The 21182-nt window shown below is 38.4% G+C and overlaps 1 protein-coding gene across 1 annotated transcript in view; it reads left to right on the forward strand.

Moving 5' to 3' along the window:
• The window catches only part of LOC143387301 (fibronectin-like), a 36266-nt gene extending 16539 nt beyond the window's left edge, over positions 1-19727 (forward strand). Inside the window, 19 exon segments of the mRNA XM_076841821.2 lie at positions 362-478; positions 1146-1310; positions 1953-2108; positions 2780-2893; positions 3709-3978; positions 5153-5346; positions 6140-6227; positions 7115-7291; positions 8174-8263; positions 8482-8661; positions 8828-8926; positions 9905-10359; positions 11456-11594; positions 13811-13819; positions 14034-14189; positions 16073-16198; positions 16698-16804; positions 19197-19310; positions 19656-19727. Of these exon segments, the coding sequence (XP_076697936.1) occupies positions 362-478; positions 1146-1310; positions 1953-2108; positions 2780-2893; positions 3709-3978; positions 5153-5346; positions 6140-6227; positions 7115-7291; positions 8174-8263; positions 8482-8661; positions 8828-8926; positions 9905-10359; positions 11456-11594; positions 13811-13819; positions 14034-14189; positions 16073-16198; positions 16698-16804; positions 19197-19310; positions 19656-19727 (2828 nt within the window).
• The last annotated feature ends 1455 nt before the right edge of the window (positions 19728-21182 follow it).

The raw sequence follows: 21182 nt of genomic DNA on the forward strand, positions 1-21182 counted from the left end.
GTTATTAATGTTAAGAGAGAAGCAAATGTTGCAAATGTTTCCAAATAGTAGACACTTAAGAGGAGGACAGGTGGCTATTCATTGTTATTATTTTTGTGACTTTTCTATGGTCTTACTAAAATAAAAAGTGGAAGGAACAAAATCCTTCAATAAACTTGAAACAATCATTTTATCACAATTTGAATAGTCTCTTAACCACTTTCCTTGAATTGTTCATAACTTTTAGTTCTACTAATTTCATACAGTATTTACATTTTTGTATGAAAGAAACCTAAAAATGATGACCTGGAAAATGAGCAACGAGAATCCAATTATCATTTGAAAGTTATGGATGTGAAGATTTGTCCCTCGTATTTTCTAGTTTCTGATGTCCCAAGGGACCTGGAAGTCATTGCCTCCACCCCCACCAGCGTACTGATCAGCTGGGAAGCCCCTGCTGTTACAGTGAGATATTATAGGATCACCTATGGAGAAACAGGTATGTTGGCTACTTGATGCTTCACATTCTTAAGCAGACCAAAATCTGCTGTGAAGAACCCAAAAGCTCAAAATGGACATAAAATTAAAGTAATTTTGGCAGCGCACTTGCAGACACTTGTCTATTCCATGAATACCTGGACTCTGCATATGATATAGTTGGTTATAAAATCAAGAGAAAAAGTTGATCCAATACAACTAGAAGAGGAATAGCAGAACTGAGGAAAAAAAGATTGTCAGTTCACAAATATATTATCACTGGTCAAATATGATTTTTAACTTTTTCTTCATTTTACTTTTCTGTATTCTCTAATTTTTAGCATAAAAACATTCCATGAAAAAACTTTAAAAGGATGAAGGACATAAAATCCTAGTTTGAGTGAGGGCTTACCTCTCCTCCCTTTTAATATTAATCTACAGCTTAGTAACATTTCAAAGTTAGAATGTTAAAATAACATTAATTGCAATTTTCTCCCTATTTTATATACTTATGAAGGTTTAGTATGTGTATAAATACACCTTCCTGTCCAGGATTTATTAATAACACTCTTTAAAGGGGAATAAGTAATAAAATGTGATTTACATACTGCTTTCAATATGTTAATTAATCAGTAATGCCCAAGTAACTCTAAGCCCCTCACATTATGGACTAATCCCTTTTCACACAGGAGGAATTAGCCCTGTTCAGGAGTTCACTGTCCCTGGGAGCAAGTCCACAGCTACCATCAGTGACCTTAAACCTGGAGTAGATTACACCATCACAGTGTATTCTGTCACTGGCCGTGGGGACAGCCCAGCCAGCAGCAAGCCAATTTCCATTGACTATCGAACAGGTACAAAGTTCTTTTCTGGAACAACACAGGATTATTTATTCAGAAAACTTTTACAATGTTTTCCCAATATATTTTCCTCACTGTGAACTTGATTTCCTTTCTTTCTTCTTCTTTTTTTTTTCTATTCTTTTTTGCTGGGGATCAAAGTCAGTACCTTGTACATGCTAAAAAAGCACCCTACTACTGAGCTATAACCCCCAGCCCCGGTCTTTCTTTTTAATAAGACAAAATCGTTAGTTAACATTATAAGGCAAATATACAAGGAATGACTTCAAGAGCACAGATTTTTTAAAATGTGTTGTTAATTGATATATCTCATGTGCCTCCTGCAAGAAATAGGCAGAAAGATAATTATTCAATAAATATTTGTTGAGAAAGAAATGAATGTATTGATAATTATAGGAAGACAAACACCTACCTGGGGTGTAGCTTCTTTGTGAATGAAGCCATCATCTTGAAAACATTTGTAATGAACACCCCACCCCTCAAAGCTATCTCTTTATTCTTGCAAAAGAAATACCTGGGAAAGGTTAATAGGAATAAGAGATCTTTGAATATGTACCAGAACCAAAGATAAGGACTCTTCTAGTCTTGTCCCCCAGGACTGGGCCTGTACTGGTTTCTTTTTACTTTTATTTGTAGAAATTGACAAGCCATCCCAGATGCAAGTGACTGATGTTAAGGATAACAGCATTAGTGTCAGGTGGCTGCCTTCAAGTTCTCCAATTACTGGTTACAGAGTGACCACCATTCCCAAAACGGGCAAAGGACCATCACAAACTAGAACTGCAGGTCCAGGTAAGAATAACCCTCTTGTCACATACAGCAGGATGAACAGAGTAGGACAACATAATTTTCCTTCTTTACTAGATGGCCACCTTGTCATGGGGACCATACATTTCATGCCACATGTCATGGTTGCCCATTCATGAGCTCAGGACTCAAGATCATTTCCAACTTACTTCACAGTAGCAGTTTTAGGATACACACATTTCTGGTTTTACATGCATGGTTCTGTTTAGTGACATGGGCCTCTTAAATTACCAGATCCATCTTTGTGGTTTTGTTGGTATGCACACCAAGAAGAATAACTGACTTTTTCAGATTCTTGTAGATCTGTTGTTTTTATATTTATATAAAATATTTGTGAAAATAGGATCTCAAAGCAACCTCAAAATCAAGTTAATTTTCTTTCTTCCTTTTTCCAAGAGCACCATCATTCATTGTTGAGGGCATCATATTAAGTTTTTGACCTTCTCCTTGAATGTGATTTTATTCCAACATGGGAAATTGTATTAGCAATAAACAGGTGTGTCCAAGAGGAAATTGATATCTAACTCCTTGATATTTTCATGACAATTCTGCAACTAAAAATTCGAGACCACACATGCTTACTGTCAAACTCCAGAAGTCACTTGGATGACTTTATAGTGCATAGATGCTACATTTGCTTTTCACTCCCCTTGCAGATCAAACAGAAATGACCATTGAAGGCTTGCAGCCCACAGTGGAGTATGTGGTTAGTGTTTATGCTCAGAATGGAAAAGGAGAAAGTCAGCCCCTGTTTCAAACTGCAGTAACCAGTACGTAACAAATGTGTGGTTTCCTTTTCTAAAGTCAAATTTTATTCTTGGGTCTGAATGCCCTCTGCATGTCTTTTGCATTTTATACAGAGGTAGAACCAGCTTATTGTTTAGTTTGTATCTTGAGCTGAGTCCTTGGCAAACATTTTTCTTTCTTCCTGCCAAGTAGTGAACGTACAGGAAAGAAGTTGTGGAACTACCATAGTGAATTGCTGTGCTTTGAATTTCTTTTGCTCCAGTGGCCTCAGCAAAATCTTATTTGCCTATAGCAAATCTACAAAATATTTTGCTAGGACCTTCTTTTCTATGACTGGATGGTAAAGTTGAATAAAGTATACATTATGAAGTTACCATTTTTGGAGGACTATGGCTGGAAAAACATTTCATATGAATACTTAATAAGAAAAAAAGAAGAGTTTAAGAAAGCTTATAGCGATCTGAATGTAACATTGAAAATCAACATTACCACTTCCAAGGCATAGAAAATCCAGGTCTATGAGACTAACATTACATTGCAAAACAAATCTTAGTGGAACATCTTTAAATCAATGCAAGTATATCCCCAACGTGGGGACATTTGCAGAGTGCCTAGGCATCTCATGTACACCTATTTTGATAAGTTATGCAACATCAAATATTTTCTAAACCAAAACAATTTTAGGCAAGTGTCAAGTAATTTTCCATTGACTAGTGGGTTAATTGCAGTGTAATTCATCAAAGAAAATGGTATCTGCAAAACTGCTTTGCATGTTATAAAAATGCTTATTTCACAACTTGCTTTTCACATGACCTCTTACCATTAATTTGCCTAACAGACATTGATCACCCTAAAGGACTGGCATTCACTGATGTGGATGTCGATTCCATCAAAATTGCTTGGGAAAGCCCACAGGGGCAAGTTTCCAGGTACAGGGTAACCTACTCGAGCCCTGAGGATGGAATCCATGAGTTATTCCTTGCACCTGATGGTGAAGAAGACACTGCAGAGCTGCAAGGCCTCAGGCCGGGTTCTGAGTACACAGTCAGTGTGGTTGCCTTGCACGATGATATGGAGAGCCAGCCCCTGATTGGAAACCAGTCCACAGGTATCTTGGTAATCGCACCACCAGGGTGCTCATGGGAGCAGTTACTTTAAGCCTTGCTGAAAGTCTACTTTATGGGCCTTTTCATTCCCATTTAAGGGGTAAATAAATAAATAAAATAAACAACCCTCTTTAGAAAAGATCCTCTTTAAAGAGGAAAGAGGAAAAACAGTCAATTTTAGGTGGTATTAGGTAAATAAATCTGATGAAAAGAAATATTGGAGTAGCTTGGCTTATACATAAGGCCATGAAACCAGACATCTAAAGATGATACTAAAATTGTGGATATTTCCGATGCTATGACTCCCTGTGGTTACTCTCACACTATGTACAAAGGAAAGCAGTTTGGCATCCTAGAGTTTCCTCTAAGAAAAGATCCCAACTAGGACATTTTATAGCAGCATGATTCTGAGAGCACATGGGTAAGACCTTTCTCCCCTGGCAAGATAGCTTATGCTTGTGTATAATTTGCCTAAAGGATTCTGATTCAGACACACAGGAAACAGTCATTAAGGCAAATTCTTTCCATGATTCTTTATCCTCTTGTGCTTTATTGCTGAATCAGAGTGGAATGCTAAAAATTTGTCCTGGTGATGGTATAAACCTTAGCAGTGACAATCTGATTATTGCTCCTTGCTTCTCTTTTCTGCTTCTATTGTGATCTAATTTTCTTCTTATGTTGCACCACAGAAATACTTCAAATTTAGCAGTTACATCTGCCTTGGGGTCCGAATAAAAAGAGACAATAAAAACATAATTCTATCTTTTTTTGGATGGCATACTCTGAATGCCATAAGAACATAATTTATATAGAAAAAGGGCCATTGTTCTTTTCATACAAATACAAATGGAAAATCAATTGTAATGACCAATAAGCCAATATGACTCTTTTGTTTTTTTAAGGAAAAACAAATAACTTTGAAAACCCAAAGTTTCCTAGAGCTCAAGTATTTAAAGTGTTTTCAGGATTTGAGAATTGGCAGATATAGAATACACATTTCAGAAAACTTTCTTTCTTTTGTATCCCTTCTTGTTATGCTCTCCTACTGAATCTTTTCTGGACCAGGGAATCCTCTAATCCAACAAGAGCTATCCCTTCTACTTCCTGGAATTCATTCTATGTTCCCTTCTCCCCACTTCCTGTAAGATAACCTTTGACCAATGACCATCCCAACAGCCATCCCTGCCCCAACCAACCTGAGGTTTACTCAGATTACACCAACAAGCTTTAGTGCCCAGTGGACACCACCCAATGTCCAGCTCACTGTATACCGAGTACAAGTGACCCCCAAAGACAAGAAGACCGGACCAATGAAAGAAATCAACCTTGCTCCTGACAGCACCTCTGTGGTTGTATCAGGACTGACTTCTGTCATTGGAATAAAGTAGAGCCTCTCTTACATAGTTAATTAGGTGGTAGAACATAATCTCATGCTCGATCCAACTGATCTTTTCTTCTCCTGTCAAATAATTTTATTGTGATTTTTTGTATCAAGAGAATTGCTTTTTGTTGACCTAAGCTTTTCCAGATGACTATTGGAACAGAATTTTATAAATAGCTTTAGATTTTGTGCAGCTCTTCTGGAAGTATTCTATATATGTGGGGGCAATTTGCATATCAGTAGACATAAATTCATTTAGTTATACATTTTTTGAGTGATGTCATCTTGGCAAGAAATGTTCTCCAGATTGTACCAACCAACTTGACCCTACCCTCATTAAAAAATTTTTAAATCATTCTAGACTTATATATTAAGACCAGTTACAGGGAAACTACAGAAAAGGGTTTCAGAGACAGAAAAGAAAATTATCTTTGTCTGTGACCATAAAAATTCATGATTTACACCTGTCATATCATAAAAGAAAAAAAAAAACAGGCTATTACCCATTTTTCTTATTTTTTCATCACCAGTTTTACATGAAAATGTGAGTTATAGCTTACTTGGGCATAAGCCCATAAGAGCTTTTTAAAATTCATTTAATTTCAGTCTGTTGCTGGTCATCTGTAGTGTAGAGATGAAATTAATCTAGGAATTGACAGTGTTGTGAGATTTGTTAGTTTATTTCTTTTTTACTAATAACCACTGAATTATCTAAGCCATGGTGAAACTCCCGGGGCTTCTTGCAATGACACTGCTAAAGCTCACCAAGCCCTTATTTCTAGGTGGCTACCAAATATGAAGTGAGTGTCTATGCTCTTAAGGACACACTGACCAGCAGACCAGCTCAGGGGATCATCACCACTCTCAAGAGTAAGTAATCCAATTTTCTAGTCTCAAAATTTTCTGTATAAACAAAGAATGATAAATGATCTCTCTGGTCACTAAGTTAAAAGTGGAATGAGTCCCAATGTGGAAATTGGTGGGATTCCCTATCTTTTTGACTGTTACCTTTTTTGCCCCTTCAGAAAGTATTCCACTAATACCTAAAATGAAATCCTTTCATAATGGTATAACATTGGTGTTAAAGATTAGGACTAACAGCTACTTTATGCTCCACTTGTTAGAATTTGTTTTACTGGAGTTAGGTCTGGGGAGGACATGTTGATTTCTACTGTATTTTAACAGCACCATAAGTATGGGATCAAATTTGGCCCAGATTTTAGTTTCTGCTCCATCAATAACTTGCTGTGCGCTCTTTCAGCTGTCACATAAAGTGTCAAAAGTTCCATCATCAATAAAATAGAGATAAAATACGAATCTTTTCTGTTGAGAGAAAAGATATGAAGCCCTATAAAAACGACGAAATACTAGCAATAATACTGGCTATTATACATATAATTGCTAGCTGGCCATGCTATTATAATTCCTACCACACACTTTTACAGTACAGTAAATTAATCATTTTAATACTTACTGAAGATTTGTATGTACTATAAAGTCAGACCTGGGAACCACTGGTAGTATTTATAAAGCTTTTCAGTTCTTCAAAGAAAAAGGCACCCAATGTAACTATTTCCATATTTCCTAATTACTGTTGAACATTCTTTGAATGCCAAGGGAGATAATCTACAAATTATTTAATCAATGTATTTTCTGAAGAGGATGTATTTTTAAAACATAAAGAAATGTTTTAAAAGATCGAAATCTCACCTATATGAGCCAGGCAGGCACTAATCTCTAGCTATAATCCCATGCAGATGTCAGCCCTCCCAGAAGGGCTCGTGTAACAGATGCTACTGAGACCACCATCACCATTAACTGGCGAACCAAGACCGAGACGATCACTGGTTTCCAAGTTGATGCCGTCCCAGCCAATGGCCAGACCCCAGTTCAGAGAACCATCGGCCCAGATGTCAGAAGCTATACCATCACAGGTGAGGGGACCCACCACCTTTACCACAAGTGACAGTCAATCAACATTCACAATGTAAACCAGCTTCTTAGTTATTCTATGTCTTATATGATTCAATTTATTTCCAATTTTTTATGATAACACAGCTTGAAACAGTTATTCTCATACCATAATCAAAAATAGTTTTGTCCTTTGAATCTTTTATTTTGGTCTACTGTATGGTCTCAGAGAAATGGCTTTTTATCAGATTTGTTCTTTCATCCCTATGCCCTTTCTTATTTAAAAAAAAGTAAAATAATGTAAAACCAAAAGAAATAGGGTCTGAGGATGCGGTTCAATGGTAAAGCACTTGGTGAAGCTCTGGCTTCCATCCCCAGAAGCACAAAAAAATGAAAATAGAAAAGAAAAAAATGAAATGGTGGTGTATAGTTCTTAGCATTAATATAGATTTTAAAAAGACATAATTAATAAAGACAAACAACATTACTTAATAAAGGTCAAAGTTCAGAGGGAATTTGATAAAATAGATCAATTTAGGTCTTTTTGTGCTGTACAATTCTGATTCCAGGTACCAAATAATGACCACCTAATTACCCTATAGAGAAAGTACACTCAGTGGGCCACCCCTCATTCTCCAAGAGGACTGCTTCTAAAGTAGCATTTTTGCATTTAAAAATTTATTTTAGTCGGAGGTCCTTCTCTGCATTAGTGATTTGCTTTTAAGTATGCTCCACAATAACAGTTAATATCCACATCATGTTCTACTTTATTGTTCAAAGGTAGACTACTTCCATGATCTGTATAAACATGGGTGGGTAGATGAGCCAAGAAAATTGCAGGTGTGGGCTTGAAAACTTTCCTAGTAAAGAAGAACACATAGAAACCATCTCCTCTCACATCCCAGGTTTGGAACCCGGCACGGACTACAAGATCTACCTGTATACCCTGAACGACAATGCCCACAGCTCCCCCGTGGTCATCGATGCCTCCACTGGTAACTGCTTTGTGCTGACAGACACCACTGGCTTGTAGTATAATCAGACACATGAACTTAAGAAACAAATGAAGGGTCTTTGTAATATGACTCCCTGTGAACCATGGGAAGAGCTTACAGAATTTCACTCTCTTAAGTCTGATTAAAAGGGCTGGGGGGGAATATGGGACCATTTTCTTGGCTTTTATTTTCTGAGACTTAGTTTTGCTTTCTTTTAGCCATTGATGCACCATCCAACCTGTGCTTCCTGACTACCACCCCCAACTCCTTGCTGGTAGCATGGCAACCGCCCCGTGCCAAGATCACTGGCTACATCATCAATTATGAGAAGCCTGGGTCCCCTCCCAGAGAAGTGGTCCCTCGGCCCCAACCTGGTGTCACAGAGGCCACTATTACTGGTATTGTGTTCCCTCCCTTTCCTCTTTACTCCCTCTGACAGTCTAAGTCTTGAAACTCCATCTGTATCTTTGATGCTATATCATGAGAAAGGGAAGCCCTGCACTTCAAAAGACATTCTCCACACAGTACCCTCCATATGACATGACGTTCTATTCTGCCCATCAGCCCTAGAACCTGGAACCAAGGACACAATCTACATCAGAAGAACCGAGTACACAATCTACAACCAGAAGAATGAGCCCCTGATTGGGAGGAAAAAGACAGGTAAAAAGCACTTTCCGGGTAATGAGAAGAACGTTAAGACTAAACTAATGAATGATGGATTTTGCATTGTAAAAAGGGTCTCTCCATGTTTTGACGCATATATCATGGATGCTTTTTCTAATGGCCCAGTGTATATTTTGTACTCTCTGACAGGAGGAATAACTGAACATCCTCTGTAGAGTTCCATTTTATTTATTTATTTATTAAAAGGCCAGTCAATATAAAACCTTGTTATTACCTTTCAAAAATTCAAATCCGATATGAAATATAAAACCAAGTTGTTATTGCTATTCTTCTATACTTTGTGTTGACTGTTTTTTTTTTAAAAAAAAGGAGGGATAGAAACCCCTCCCATTGTCTTATTATTTGATTTCTGAAACTTGGAACTAAATAATGTTTTACTTTGTCATTCGGTCTTAGTTCAATTTGGAGAAAATGCTGTACATATGGCAATAGGAAAGCTTTCAAAACAAATATGTGTTCTTACCTCTTTTTACCATTTCCAACCATGAAAACTATTGATTTAAACCTCTGTAATGCTCATACTTCTGATTTAAACCTCTGTAATTCTCATACTTCTTATACTGACATGATCGCTGTGGATTCTAGTTCCTATGATTTGTTTCTCAGGTTTAAAGAGAGAAGACAATGGCCTGGGGAGGCACTACACATTTCAGTTTCATTAGGCTTAATTTGAACAGAGGCAGCTTCTGTGGTGCTCAATGGTTCAAAGCTTTGTGTCTCTAATAAATTCATGCTAACACTTTTTTTCTTTCTAAACTATAAAGAAACCTTTGAGAAAAATCATAAAGTTTTCTTTCTGGGAAAAAGTGGGTTTTTTTGTAATCTGAGAACCGCTGGTTTTCCAGGGGCTTTGATCAGGTTGATATACAATCTTCATTGCCTGAATTGATAATGGTTGCTACTTGCTGAAACTTAACGCCCTTTGCTTTTTTTGCTCTAACCTCTCTTGGCTAGATGAGCTTCCCCAACTGGTAACCCTTCCTCACCCCAATCTTCAAGGACCAGAGATCTTGGATGTTCCCTCCACAGTTCCAAAGACCCCATTCATCACCAGCCCTGGGGTTGACAATGGAAACGGTTTTCAGCTTCCTGGCACAAGCCATCGGCAGCCCAGTTTGGGGCAACAAATGGTCATTGAGGAACATGGTTTTAGGAGGACCACACCACCCACAGCGGTCACCCCCGTAAGGCATAGGCCAAGACCATACTCGCCGACTATAGATGAGATTCATGTCCCCAGGGGAGAAGTAGACTATCACCTCTACCCTCACAATAGGGAGCTCAATCCAAATGCCTCTACAGGACAAGAAGTTCTCTCTCAGACAACCATCTCTTGGACTCCATTCCAGGACAGTTCTGAGTATATCATTTCATGTCAGCCCATTGGCATGACAGAAGAACCCTTACAGGTAATCATCTCCCTCCCTGCCTGTGGCTGGGAAGCTCAGAAAGGAATAAATTAGAGGAAAGAAGTGACAAAGTTTTCCTTCTGGGAAAGTGTTTTGTAATCTGAGAATTGCTGATTTCCCCAGGGGCTTTGATCAGGTTGATAAATAGTCTTCATTGCCTGAATTGATAATGGTTATTAATTGGTAATGGTTATCAATTCCCATGGGTTTCTTACTAGTAGGATTAAGAGGCTCTGATGTAAAATGGCTACTTCTAGAACTTTTAGAGAGATGGCACATTTAAGCACTGATCATTTATTAAAAGTCCATATGGCTCTACTTGGGAGGATGTACGAGAGAGCGTCATTAGCTTTTATTCAGTAGAGAATGAAATCATTTTTATTATCTTCACACATTGGAGGCTCCATAGTAAGATGAACAAAGACATGATCTTAGAAAAGAAGAAAGATACTCCACTGAAATTACATTTGTGCACCATTCTTAGTTTGTCCTTGAAGAATCCCATTATCTGTAGTATATACAAGGAAAAAGAATGTAAGAGGAGCTGTGCATGTCAGCTGTTAGAAGTAACGGATTCTCTTACTAAAACCCCATCCTTTAATTTGTCCCACTGGCACAGTTTTTAAAAATGACTATGTTGTGGGAGATTACTGAGCTTAGAAACCTGAGTTTGAGGATGTGCCATTGTTTTAAGGACTCTGTATTGTGTTGTGGTCTACTGCCCACTGTGCATGGCCTGCCTGTCTCCACAGAGAGCAGTGTCTGTGCTTGATGTGAAAGGATCATGCAGGGCTTCCATGGGCTTCTACAGAGCCACATCTAGTAGGATTAAGAGGCGGCTAGTGTCATTGAGGGCTCCTGCTAACTATGGAGCACATAGGCAGACTTTGGGTAGGAAAATCTGAGAGAAGTGACTATTCCTTGCTCATTCCATTTCTCTCCTTGGCCAGTTGGGACTCCTATATACCCCTGGTCTTTATTAGTTTCCCTTTGATTTGTTTAAACAGTGAGGGTTAATGATAAGGGACCAGAGGAGCCCGCATCTGTTCTTTACTATAATGCTCTCTCCCCATTTTGGCTGTACCAATAATTGCAGTTCCGAGTTCCTGGAACTTCCACCAGTGCCACTCTGACAGGCCTTACCCGAGGGGCCACCTACATCATCCTAGTGGAGGCAATGAAAAACCTGAAGAGGCACAAGGTTCTGGAGGAGGTTGTGACTGTGGGCAACCCTGGTATGTAAATTCACATGTGGTTTAGGCACATGCTCCTTGTTGGACTGCACCAGAGAAGGCTTTTCCTAGTGACTGTTCCTTTGTTGCTTGTTGCCTTGCAACTGTGGAAAGTATGCCTACCATCAATATGAAGTACATGAGCAACCTTAAGTTCATTTAACTTTAAGTGTCCTCACCAACACACATGCAGTGTTAGGATGACAGGCCAGGCTTCAGTTATTTAGCCCAAAAGTATTGAATCCTTCCCAGTGTCTTGAGTTGATATGAGGCACTGGTTTCCTGGTATACTTTCCCGTACCCCTTCCTTCTCACCATGCTGTGGTCCCCTAGAGTGATTCTTAGTACCAATACTAATGGGAAGTTCTCCTCTGCAACACATTTTTATCCAAAGAGCTTCCTAATTCTAAAGTTATTTCACTTTTTTTCTCCTGATTATATAGGTGTAAAACCATCATAAAGGTTAAATGGCCATTGACTTTATTGTGGGGTGGGGAATGGGTATTGGGGATTGAGTTACATCCCCTGCCCTTTTTATTTTTTATTTTGAGATAGGAGCTTGCTAAGTTGCTTAGGGCCTTGCTAAATTGCTGAAGCTGGCCTACCTTAGCCTCCTAAGTAGCTTGAGTTTCCAGGCATGTGCCACTGTGCCCAGCAACCACTCACTCTTCTTTGTAGCACTTTGCAAGTCCTTTAAAGCCAGTAGCATGCCACCTGGCTTTTACTTTGCAGCAGCTGATGTTATTCACCCAGGAACATGAGATAGGAAATAATCAAAATCGTGAATCCTGAATCTTCCCATTGGAAGGGTCTCTCTCCACACCAACAAGGAGTGGTAACTCCTGTCTATGCCATGTAACAGAATCTCATCCTAGGGTCCAGTTATATAATTTCAGCCTTATTCTTCATCTGACAAAAGACTACTATTTTATATGTGTAAACTTTGGTGAATTATAGCAGCTAACTGCTGGCAGGCTGGGGGGAGGTTCTTTTGTGTTTGTTATTAGGTATTGCATTTTGTGGCTTTAATGGCAAAATTGTTGTGTGAAAGGAATTTTTGAGAGCATAAAGGTTTTTGTGCTTTTCCACATCTTTTTATTTTCTTTAAAAGAGTCCAACTCCATAACATTAGTTACAATAGAATTTTAACTCCTGAATATTTTTGGAATAATGAATCCCCATTTAACAGTCTTAAGTTCTTTCTGTTTTTCTTTCCTACTCCTTATTCCTGGCAGCAGTGTTCTTCATGATAGCCAGGGTCTCTTGACTTTGAAACATTTCAGACTTTTTAGCTCTCTAAAATATATTTCTTTCCAGAGTGATGCCTTTTGAAATATTAGGCACTTCCAGTATCTACTGGATTTGATTTTACACTGTTAAAAAAAAAAAAAAAACCACACAGTGAGATTTAAAGTCACAGTAAGTTATCATATTCAGTTTTCAGAGAATAACTTGAGGCATGCTTTATTTGCAGATTGTTTATCTATCTATCTATCTATCTATCTATCCATCCATTGGTATCAGGGACTGAACTCAGGGGCATTCAACCACTGAGCCACATCCCCAGTCCTTTTTAAAAGTTTTTATTTTGAGACAGGGCCTTGCTATTTTTCTGAGGCTGGCCATAAACTTTCAATCCTTCTACCTCGGACTCTTGAGTCGCTGGGATTCCAGGTGTGTACCCAGCATGCCTGGCTTACACAAATTATTTTAAAACAAGTTTTTCTAAAACATAAAGAGACAAGATCTTTGGTCACATGATGAGACTGTTACTTATTCCTAACTCATGTACTTCCCATTTGATTTCTCCTATTTGAAACAGTTGGTTTTATTAATAAAATCAGTTTTACTATCATAATAACTATTTTGCAAAATCTAGGATTTCCAAACTATTATGCAAAAAAATGCAATAATAAAAGTGAAGACTGCATTATAACAGTATATAAAAATGCTAAGACCTTTGCATCATAAGCAGAAGGTAGCCTCTGATAATATTTCTTAGTTTAGTGAGCACTTTCTACAGGTTGTCAAAGGGACAATACATTGGCTTCTTGGCCTTGTGAGAGAGATGTTAAATAATTAACTCAAGGTCACTCAGGTCCTGATGGAGAGGCATTGCTACCCTTGTTCTTACCTGGCTTAAATTGCCTCAAAGTTGATTCCATGTTCTATAAAGTAGATTTACCAGATTTGATCATTTTTACAATTGAAGACAAAAGTGAAAGATGGTCTCCTTTTCAGATGCTGGTGGCAAGTGTCCATTGGCTACACCTTTACATCATTTATGAGAGTGGCTGATACATCCATGGAGCAGATGGAATTTTAGAGCTACCGGAATTTTTCTGTTAGATTAAGTCATTGTATATAATGTTCTGGTTTCTTCTTCTTCTTCCAAACCACCAATAATAGGTCTCTTTTGCTTTTTCTTCCTGTTGCTCATAGGCCCAAACCAACCTATTGATGACACCTGCTTTGACCCCTACTCGGCTTCCCATTATGACATTGGAGACTAATGGGAGCGAATATCTAAAACTGGTTTTAAACTCACGTGCCAGTGCTTGGGCTTTGGCAGTGGGCATTTCAGATGTGATTCATCTAGTGAGTAGCTTGCTCTGACCATCCACTCTTCCTCCATCTCCTCCAGTTCCATACATTCGCATTAACGTACCAAGGAGTCATGTTTGGTAGACGCAAGCTCTTCCAAACATTTGAGAAAACTGTTGGACTCAAAGTAACATTTTGTATCATTGAAAAATGATGGGAAATTTTACTTGTTGAATATCGCTTCATTTCAAGTCGTATGCTAATACAACTACTGATTAAAGCAAGTTGTTGGTGATGCTTTTGAAATTTTCTGTTAAGTCAAACTCAGTGGAGTCAGTTCTCATTGAGAGTGCCAGTCAGAGAAACCCCAATTCTCTTTTAATCTTTAGTGTTGAATGTGGTTCAAGGTGATGATTCATACTCATACTCATTTAACACAAATCAAACATACATATGTACACACACACTCTCACATTATACACACACATCACAAATACACACATTGAATATGTGCACACACACACACACACACACACACACACACACACACACCAGCCACATAGTTTGAATATTGCTAGTAATGTAAAGGAAAATGTACAGATATTCTACTTGTCCATAATTTAAAAGCCACTTCACCAAAAAATATTTGATTTTCAAATTATAGAGATTTTAATGTTTCAAATTACAGTGATCCTAGGATTATCTATTGTGCTTTGAGAGTTACTATTAGAATTTATAACCTTTCACTTATCCTTCGATTTTAGGAGATATAATCATTATTGACCATTGGTTCATTTTTACAGGTGTTAACCATTATACCATATAAACAATCCTTTCATCAACTTTTACAGAAATCATATTCATGGAAGTAAAACAGAACAGATTTTTAAAGATTTCTTAAAAGTATATTAGTTGACTTATATACATGAAATGGCTTAATCCAGATTGAAATTCAAAAGCCAACTGATTTTTACAGTGTAGACTTCTGAGCTTGGCCACCTGAAAATGGTATATAAAATTGGGAGGCTGAGCAGAAGTATGGGCGTGCACTGTGGTAGAGTTGGGTGTGTTAACATGTGGCAGCAATGAGGTGGTTGGTTTTTAACTTCTGAAAATGAACTACTTTTTAAAACTTTGCCTGTTTTTTTGCCTGCATAAGTATTAGGTGCAATTGTGGGAGCAGAAGTCTAAGGTTGTTTATGAGTGTCTTTAGATCAACTTACATATTCTTTGCTTGAATGTCATAGTTATTTAATGCCTTTTCTTCCAATTTGAGAAGACTGAATTGTTGATTTTATAAATTAGAAGAAAAAATGCATTCTGATGTAAACTTCCTAAGTGTGTTCTATTTAGTGTAAATCTCAGAGACTAAAAGTCATCTTTTACATATGGTAAAGGCATAGGACTTGTGGATTCTCTTCAGCACCAGGTCTCTATTTGTAGGGATGATAGCCAGGGTTTATCATTGTTTTGTCATCTATGTTTATTCTTTCTTTCAACTTACATGCAAGAGGTCATGGCAGAAAGAAAATGCTGATCTGTTTCATTGCACTTCTTTGTATCTAAGGTCTCTGCAAATCCAAAACTGACTTTAAAAAAATATATATATAAATAATATATATATATTCCTAAAAGACTACTCTGATCCTGCTTTCATTCACCACAATTTTAAACCTTAATGAAAATTTAAATGGAAATCATTGGCCAAGTCCTATGACATGATTACTGCGGAGTGCCTTAAAATGGCCTAGAAAATAATAAATAGTAGAAACTATATTTTTAAGTCCAACTGAAGAATCAGTTCACAGTAGGTATTGTGACCTTTAACTTGTCATTCTTTCCAGATATGTGGATTTTAAAATCCTATATCCCAGTGTGCTTTTCTCTTGAGAGTCAGAACACAAATAACTCTGCCTGTGATTTTCCCACCCACACAGAATGGTGCTACGACAATGGTGTGAACTACAAGATTTGGGAGAAGTGGACTCGCAGGGCAGACAACGGCGAGATGCTGAGCTGCACGTGGCTGGGCAAAGGGAAAGGAGAATTCAAGTGCGATCCTGGTACGTCATTGAGAATGGTTTCTGGAGCTCTATTGGCACACCCACTTCCATTAGGGGCTGTAACTCCCATTCACAGGATGGACTGGAGACTTTAGGTCCCCTTGAGGTTTGAACAGAGGCTTTGTTCATCTTTTGATTTGGAAAAGTGGAGGTGAGCCTCAAAAAGGAGTCATGATGGAATGTTATTACAGGCCACTTTAGCACTTTTCTGAGTATTTTGATCATTATCTACAGTGAAAATGGTGGAAGAAGTCTCTATTGGTCTGTCAATTCAACTTTTAAAATATGATTTCCATTGAACCTATTAGATCTAGTTTGTGGAAATGCTGCCTTAAGATCTGAGGAGTAGTACCTCTCTTATGATGATTCATATAAATTTGAGTAATTTGGACTTTGATGATACAAATTTAGGATAAAATAGAACCCACCCTTGTATCAAGCTGAGTCTGCATTGCTGTTCTTGGTCTTACATGTGCTTCTGATTTCTGCCTACATGTAGATGGGACAACATGCTACGATGATGGGAAGGTTTACCAGGTGGGAGAACGGTGGCAGAACGAATTTTTAGGTGCCATTTGTTCCTGCACATGCTTTGGAGGCCAGCAGGTAAGATGGGATGTGCCAGGTTCCCTGCAATTTAGATGACACAGGGGAGGCTCCTGTATTTACATGCTGTGTGCAAGGTGCCTCCATGCCTCTTATGAAGAGTTGATAAGACTCTGGAGCATCCTCCCTGAGAATGGCAGACAGCCCCTCCCCATGCCTGCTCTTCTCAGGCTGTTCTGTTCTTCAGCACTGGAAGTGTTACCTGCTATGGAGCACTGAGTAGCCAGCTCTATGCTGATGGACAATTTTCCTGTGGCCTTGTTGTGAAATATTTCAAATAATACTTTGGGTCTAAGAAAATTCCACTTTGTGCCCTCTCTTAGTCCAAATATATATCCTTGTACTAGCTCTACTAATATGCTAAGTAAATGGGACAAACAGGAAATGAGAAGTGGTCATGGCTCTTACTTAATGATATAGTCAGAAATTAAATTAGTATGTATTTAAAATCAAGCTAATTAAGGAAGGTTTTTGAGTTGAGTCTGACAAATACAGTTCTGACTAGACTGGAGTCAGCAAGAAAGGGTTTATGGAAAAGAGAAGAATAAACTGGCTGGACTTGGGGTGTCTCAGATTTGGTTGAGGGAGCAGAAAGACAGTAAGCACACCCCCAGGGACAGGGTGAACTGGCCCAGGTAGGCTCCATGAACCAAACCTCTGCCTCTGTCTTGTTGTCAGAAATTAGATGGCAAAAAAATTCACTATTTAAGCCAGTACTCCTCAGCTATTTCTAATATATGCCCTCCTTCATTGTAACAACAGAATGCTGTGCCTTTCCCAAATAAGTAAAATTTCAAAGGGAAATGACTCTTGTAACTGGAAAGTAATGGAAGGTCATCGTCCTTCATTTTCAATGGAGACATGCCTTTCCTAACAACACTCCAAATTCTGATCCCATGGGAAGGAAACATGCTTCCACCCCAGGCGAGGTCCACAGTATGATATATTTGGCATTAACCAGTTACAGATGCACAAGAAGAAAATGAGCGTGATGGAAAATGTACTTTGGGGAGATTCATCTGGCATCAGGGAAGCTTCTTCAGGGTTCTCTCTGCATCACCTTACCAAGGGACACAGTCCAAGGAAACTGATCTGATTCCATCCCTAGTGTGTGAAGTTGGTCTCTTTCTTTCAAACCCCCCCCCTCTTTCTCTCATAAAGACCGATCATAGAACTCAGTCATTTTGGTATAAAAATGTGTAAAGGAGAATTTATTGGGAAGTAGACATTGGTCACACTTCAGTCTCTTTGTTACTTAATGAACGTGAAACCTTTCCCCTGTGACTCCTTTTCTGTTGCAAAGTGCTCAATGAACCACTTATGACAGGAGTAGGAACATTCCTGATTCTGTAGGTAGGCATTGACCTGTATTATGTTAGGTGTTATGGGAAGTAGGCTACAAAGTGGAAAATGTCTAGAATATATAAAAGATATGAAAGAATGTATAAAATATATTTAAAAAATAAGAAAGAATATATTAGTGTTCTTTGGGTTGCAAGAGGAAAGTCCTGTTCAAGTTAAGTGGGCAAAAATGTCTCCCATAACTGAGAAGTTCTGTATCTACCAGCTTGAGGGGCAGCTCCCACCATGGCATATGGAGTCTGTTGCTCTTGGGCTACCATTTCTTTTCTAGTAGATTCCCTGCTTATGGTAACATCCAAGATCAGCTTCAAATTTACCGTCTCCCAATTTAGGAACAGAGAAAGAGAACTCTCATTTCCCCTCACTTCAGGCAAAAATCTGAGAGAGTTTTACTGGTGTTGCGTGGTCTGTTCCTATGCTCCACTCCATTGCTGGCCAGAGACAAGACTTCCATGTTACTGGCCAGGGTGGTTTAGGAAGGGAGTTGCCATACGATGCTGGAAAGACCATGGCTAGTGTCAGCCCAACTCCATGTTGGCAGCCCCAAACTATGGCCCATTGTGTGACTTCCCTCTCCCTCCCAGCAAGCCACTCCTCTCCCCTGGATCTCTATTTCCTTTGCTGTATAATGAAGGTATGTGTCTATGTGGTCTCAAGTCTCTTTTAAAAGCTCTAAGATTCTTTGAAACAATCTCTTCCATCATCTAGTATTAAAAAAAAAAAAAACATTGCTGAGGATGTTGGGACTGCAATCAAACTTAGCAGACTGAGTGGGATTTAGATAGGAAGAGAAGAGAGGAAATTCCAGGAGAAAGACAAAGTGTATGCAGAGGCCAGTGTGAGCTTTGGTGATAAACCAAAATGTATTCCAAGAGTTGCAAATACATGAGATTCTCATCAGTGCTTCTTTAGTGATTTACTGCTTATATTTGACCAATGCACAAGAGCTGAAATTCTTAACTCAAGCACTAATTATGATGCCCTTGGGATGTCTGTCCTAAGCTCCATTTGTTTCATCTCTCTCCTCCAGGGTTGGCTCTGTGACAACTGTTACAGACCAGGTGGTTCAACTGTTCCTGAAGGCCCCTCCTCAGGTCACTCCCCCAACCAGTATACACCGAGATATCATCAGACAACAAACACTGTAAGTCCATTTGCCCCTGTAGACTCTCCCTAAATGTAATTGGGTGCATGACAGGGAATCTCTTTCTGCAGATTCCTTTCTTCTGAATGAACCAAATATTTGTTGTTGTTGTTGTTGTTGTTGTTGTTGTTTTGAAGATCTCTTAAGTGACTTGTGTGGAATACTGTATCCTAAAGCATCATTGAATTTTTGAATATCTCTCATTGCTCAGTATATGGCTGGGCTCTTCAAACTAGAAAGTTTCTTTTCTATGAACAGTTGTCACAAGTCTCCCCTTCCAACCCACACCCCCATATACGTTATAGAGTATTTGCTATACTGATTCCCTTCTTCTTCCATTAACAGAATGTTGATTGCCCAATCGAATGCTTCATGCCTTTAGATGTGCAGGCTGACAAAGAAGATTCCAGAGAGTAATATTTGCAACCCAACGGAACAAGCATCTGTGTCTGCTATGGTCTATCCGAAGTCGAGTGATGTTAGCAGATCCCATCTTTGAATGTTTGTTTCTTTCTTAGCCTTTTGCTCTGGAGACTCCAGCTTCAGCTAAACTCACGGCTTCTCCAAGCATCACACTGGGAAGTGTTTTGAGACTTTTCTCATAAATGAGGGCAGTATGTTGTCTATTCTGCTTCAGAATAGTCAGTACTGCTCAGTATTTTAAATGAAATGATTCTCGGTGTGATTTGGTTTGCATAATGTATTGAATTATGTTACCAAAATTTTAAATAGGAAAGTTGCCCAAACACTTCTGTTTTCATTTAATTGTCTAGCCCACAATACTATAGGAATGGCGTGTCCTTGCTACTGTGATATTTAACATATCCACAGTATTCACTTCTCCAAATGATTCTAACAGTTGCTTAGAAGTGTCTTTCTCTTACCTGTTATTTATCAATTTTTCTCAGTATTTTTATACAGAAAAAAAATTGTATTGAAGACACTTGGTATGCGGTTGACAAGAGAAATTTGGTATAATTATGGTTGGTAATTATTTTTTATACTGTATGTGCCAAAGCTTTACTACTGTGGAAAGACAACTGTTTTAATAAAAGATTTACATTCCACAACTTGGAAGCCACTTCTTTTTATATCAGATATTTGGGGAGGAAATAATAATCACCATGAATGTTCTTTTTCTTTTCAATTCATCAAACATTTAGATAGCTCTGACATGCAAGGCTCCTTAATTCTTGGGTTACTTCTGTACAAGGCTTTCTGCTTTTTGCTGCAAAAACAGCTTCACTTTTGTCATTTCTCCACTCTTCAAGAGCAGAGAGATTTATGTTTTTTCCTTAACAGATTTAAGTAGCCTCTCATCTTTATGAAACATGCCAGCTAGCACTTCAGAAGCATAATTGAAACAATCTTTAGTTGCTTTTTTCTAGGCATTATTATTCTTCCCTCCCTCCCTCCCTCCTCCTCCTTTCCTTCCTTCATTGAATAAACATCTTTTCAAATAGATTACTTGTGAGGAAAATAAAAGGATAGCTGAGCTGTTAGTACTTCCCTGTACTATACTATTCAAGTAGCTTTGTCTTAGGGAATCCCCACGGTATAATAACCTCATCCAATCTGTCTTAATTCATGTCGACTGACACTTTAGCATGACTAATAAACTACCATCTCAACAGTTGCCTTACTCATGGTCTGCAAAGATCATTTCCTTTTCAATTTCACCTTGGGGAAGCAACAAAACTCTGAGATTAAATATGACATTCAGGGGTGGGGGTATAGCTCAGCGGCAGAATGCTTGCCTAGATTGCATGAGGCCCTGAGTTTGATGCTTAGTACCATGAAAAAAAAAAGAAAGAAAAGAAAAGAAGCTGGGCATGCCTCCAATCCCAGTGGATTCAGAATCTGAGGCACAAA

This window comes from Callospermophilus lateralis, unplaced genomic scaffold (assembly GCF_048772815.1).
Source record: "Callospermophilus lateralis isolate mCalLat2 unplaced genomic scaffold, mCalLat2.hap1 Scaffold_127, whole genome shotgun sequence".
Classification (NCBI taxonomy): domain Eukaryota; kingdom Metazoa; phylum Chordata; class Mammalia; order Rodentia; family Sciuridae; genus Callospermophilus; species Callospermophilus lateralis.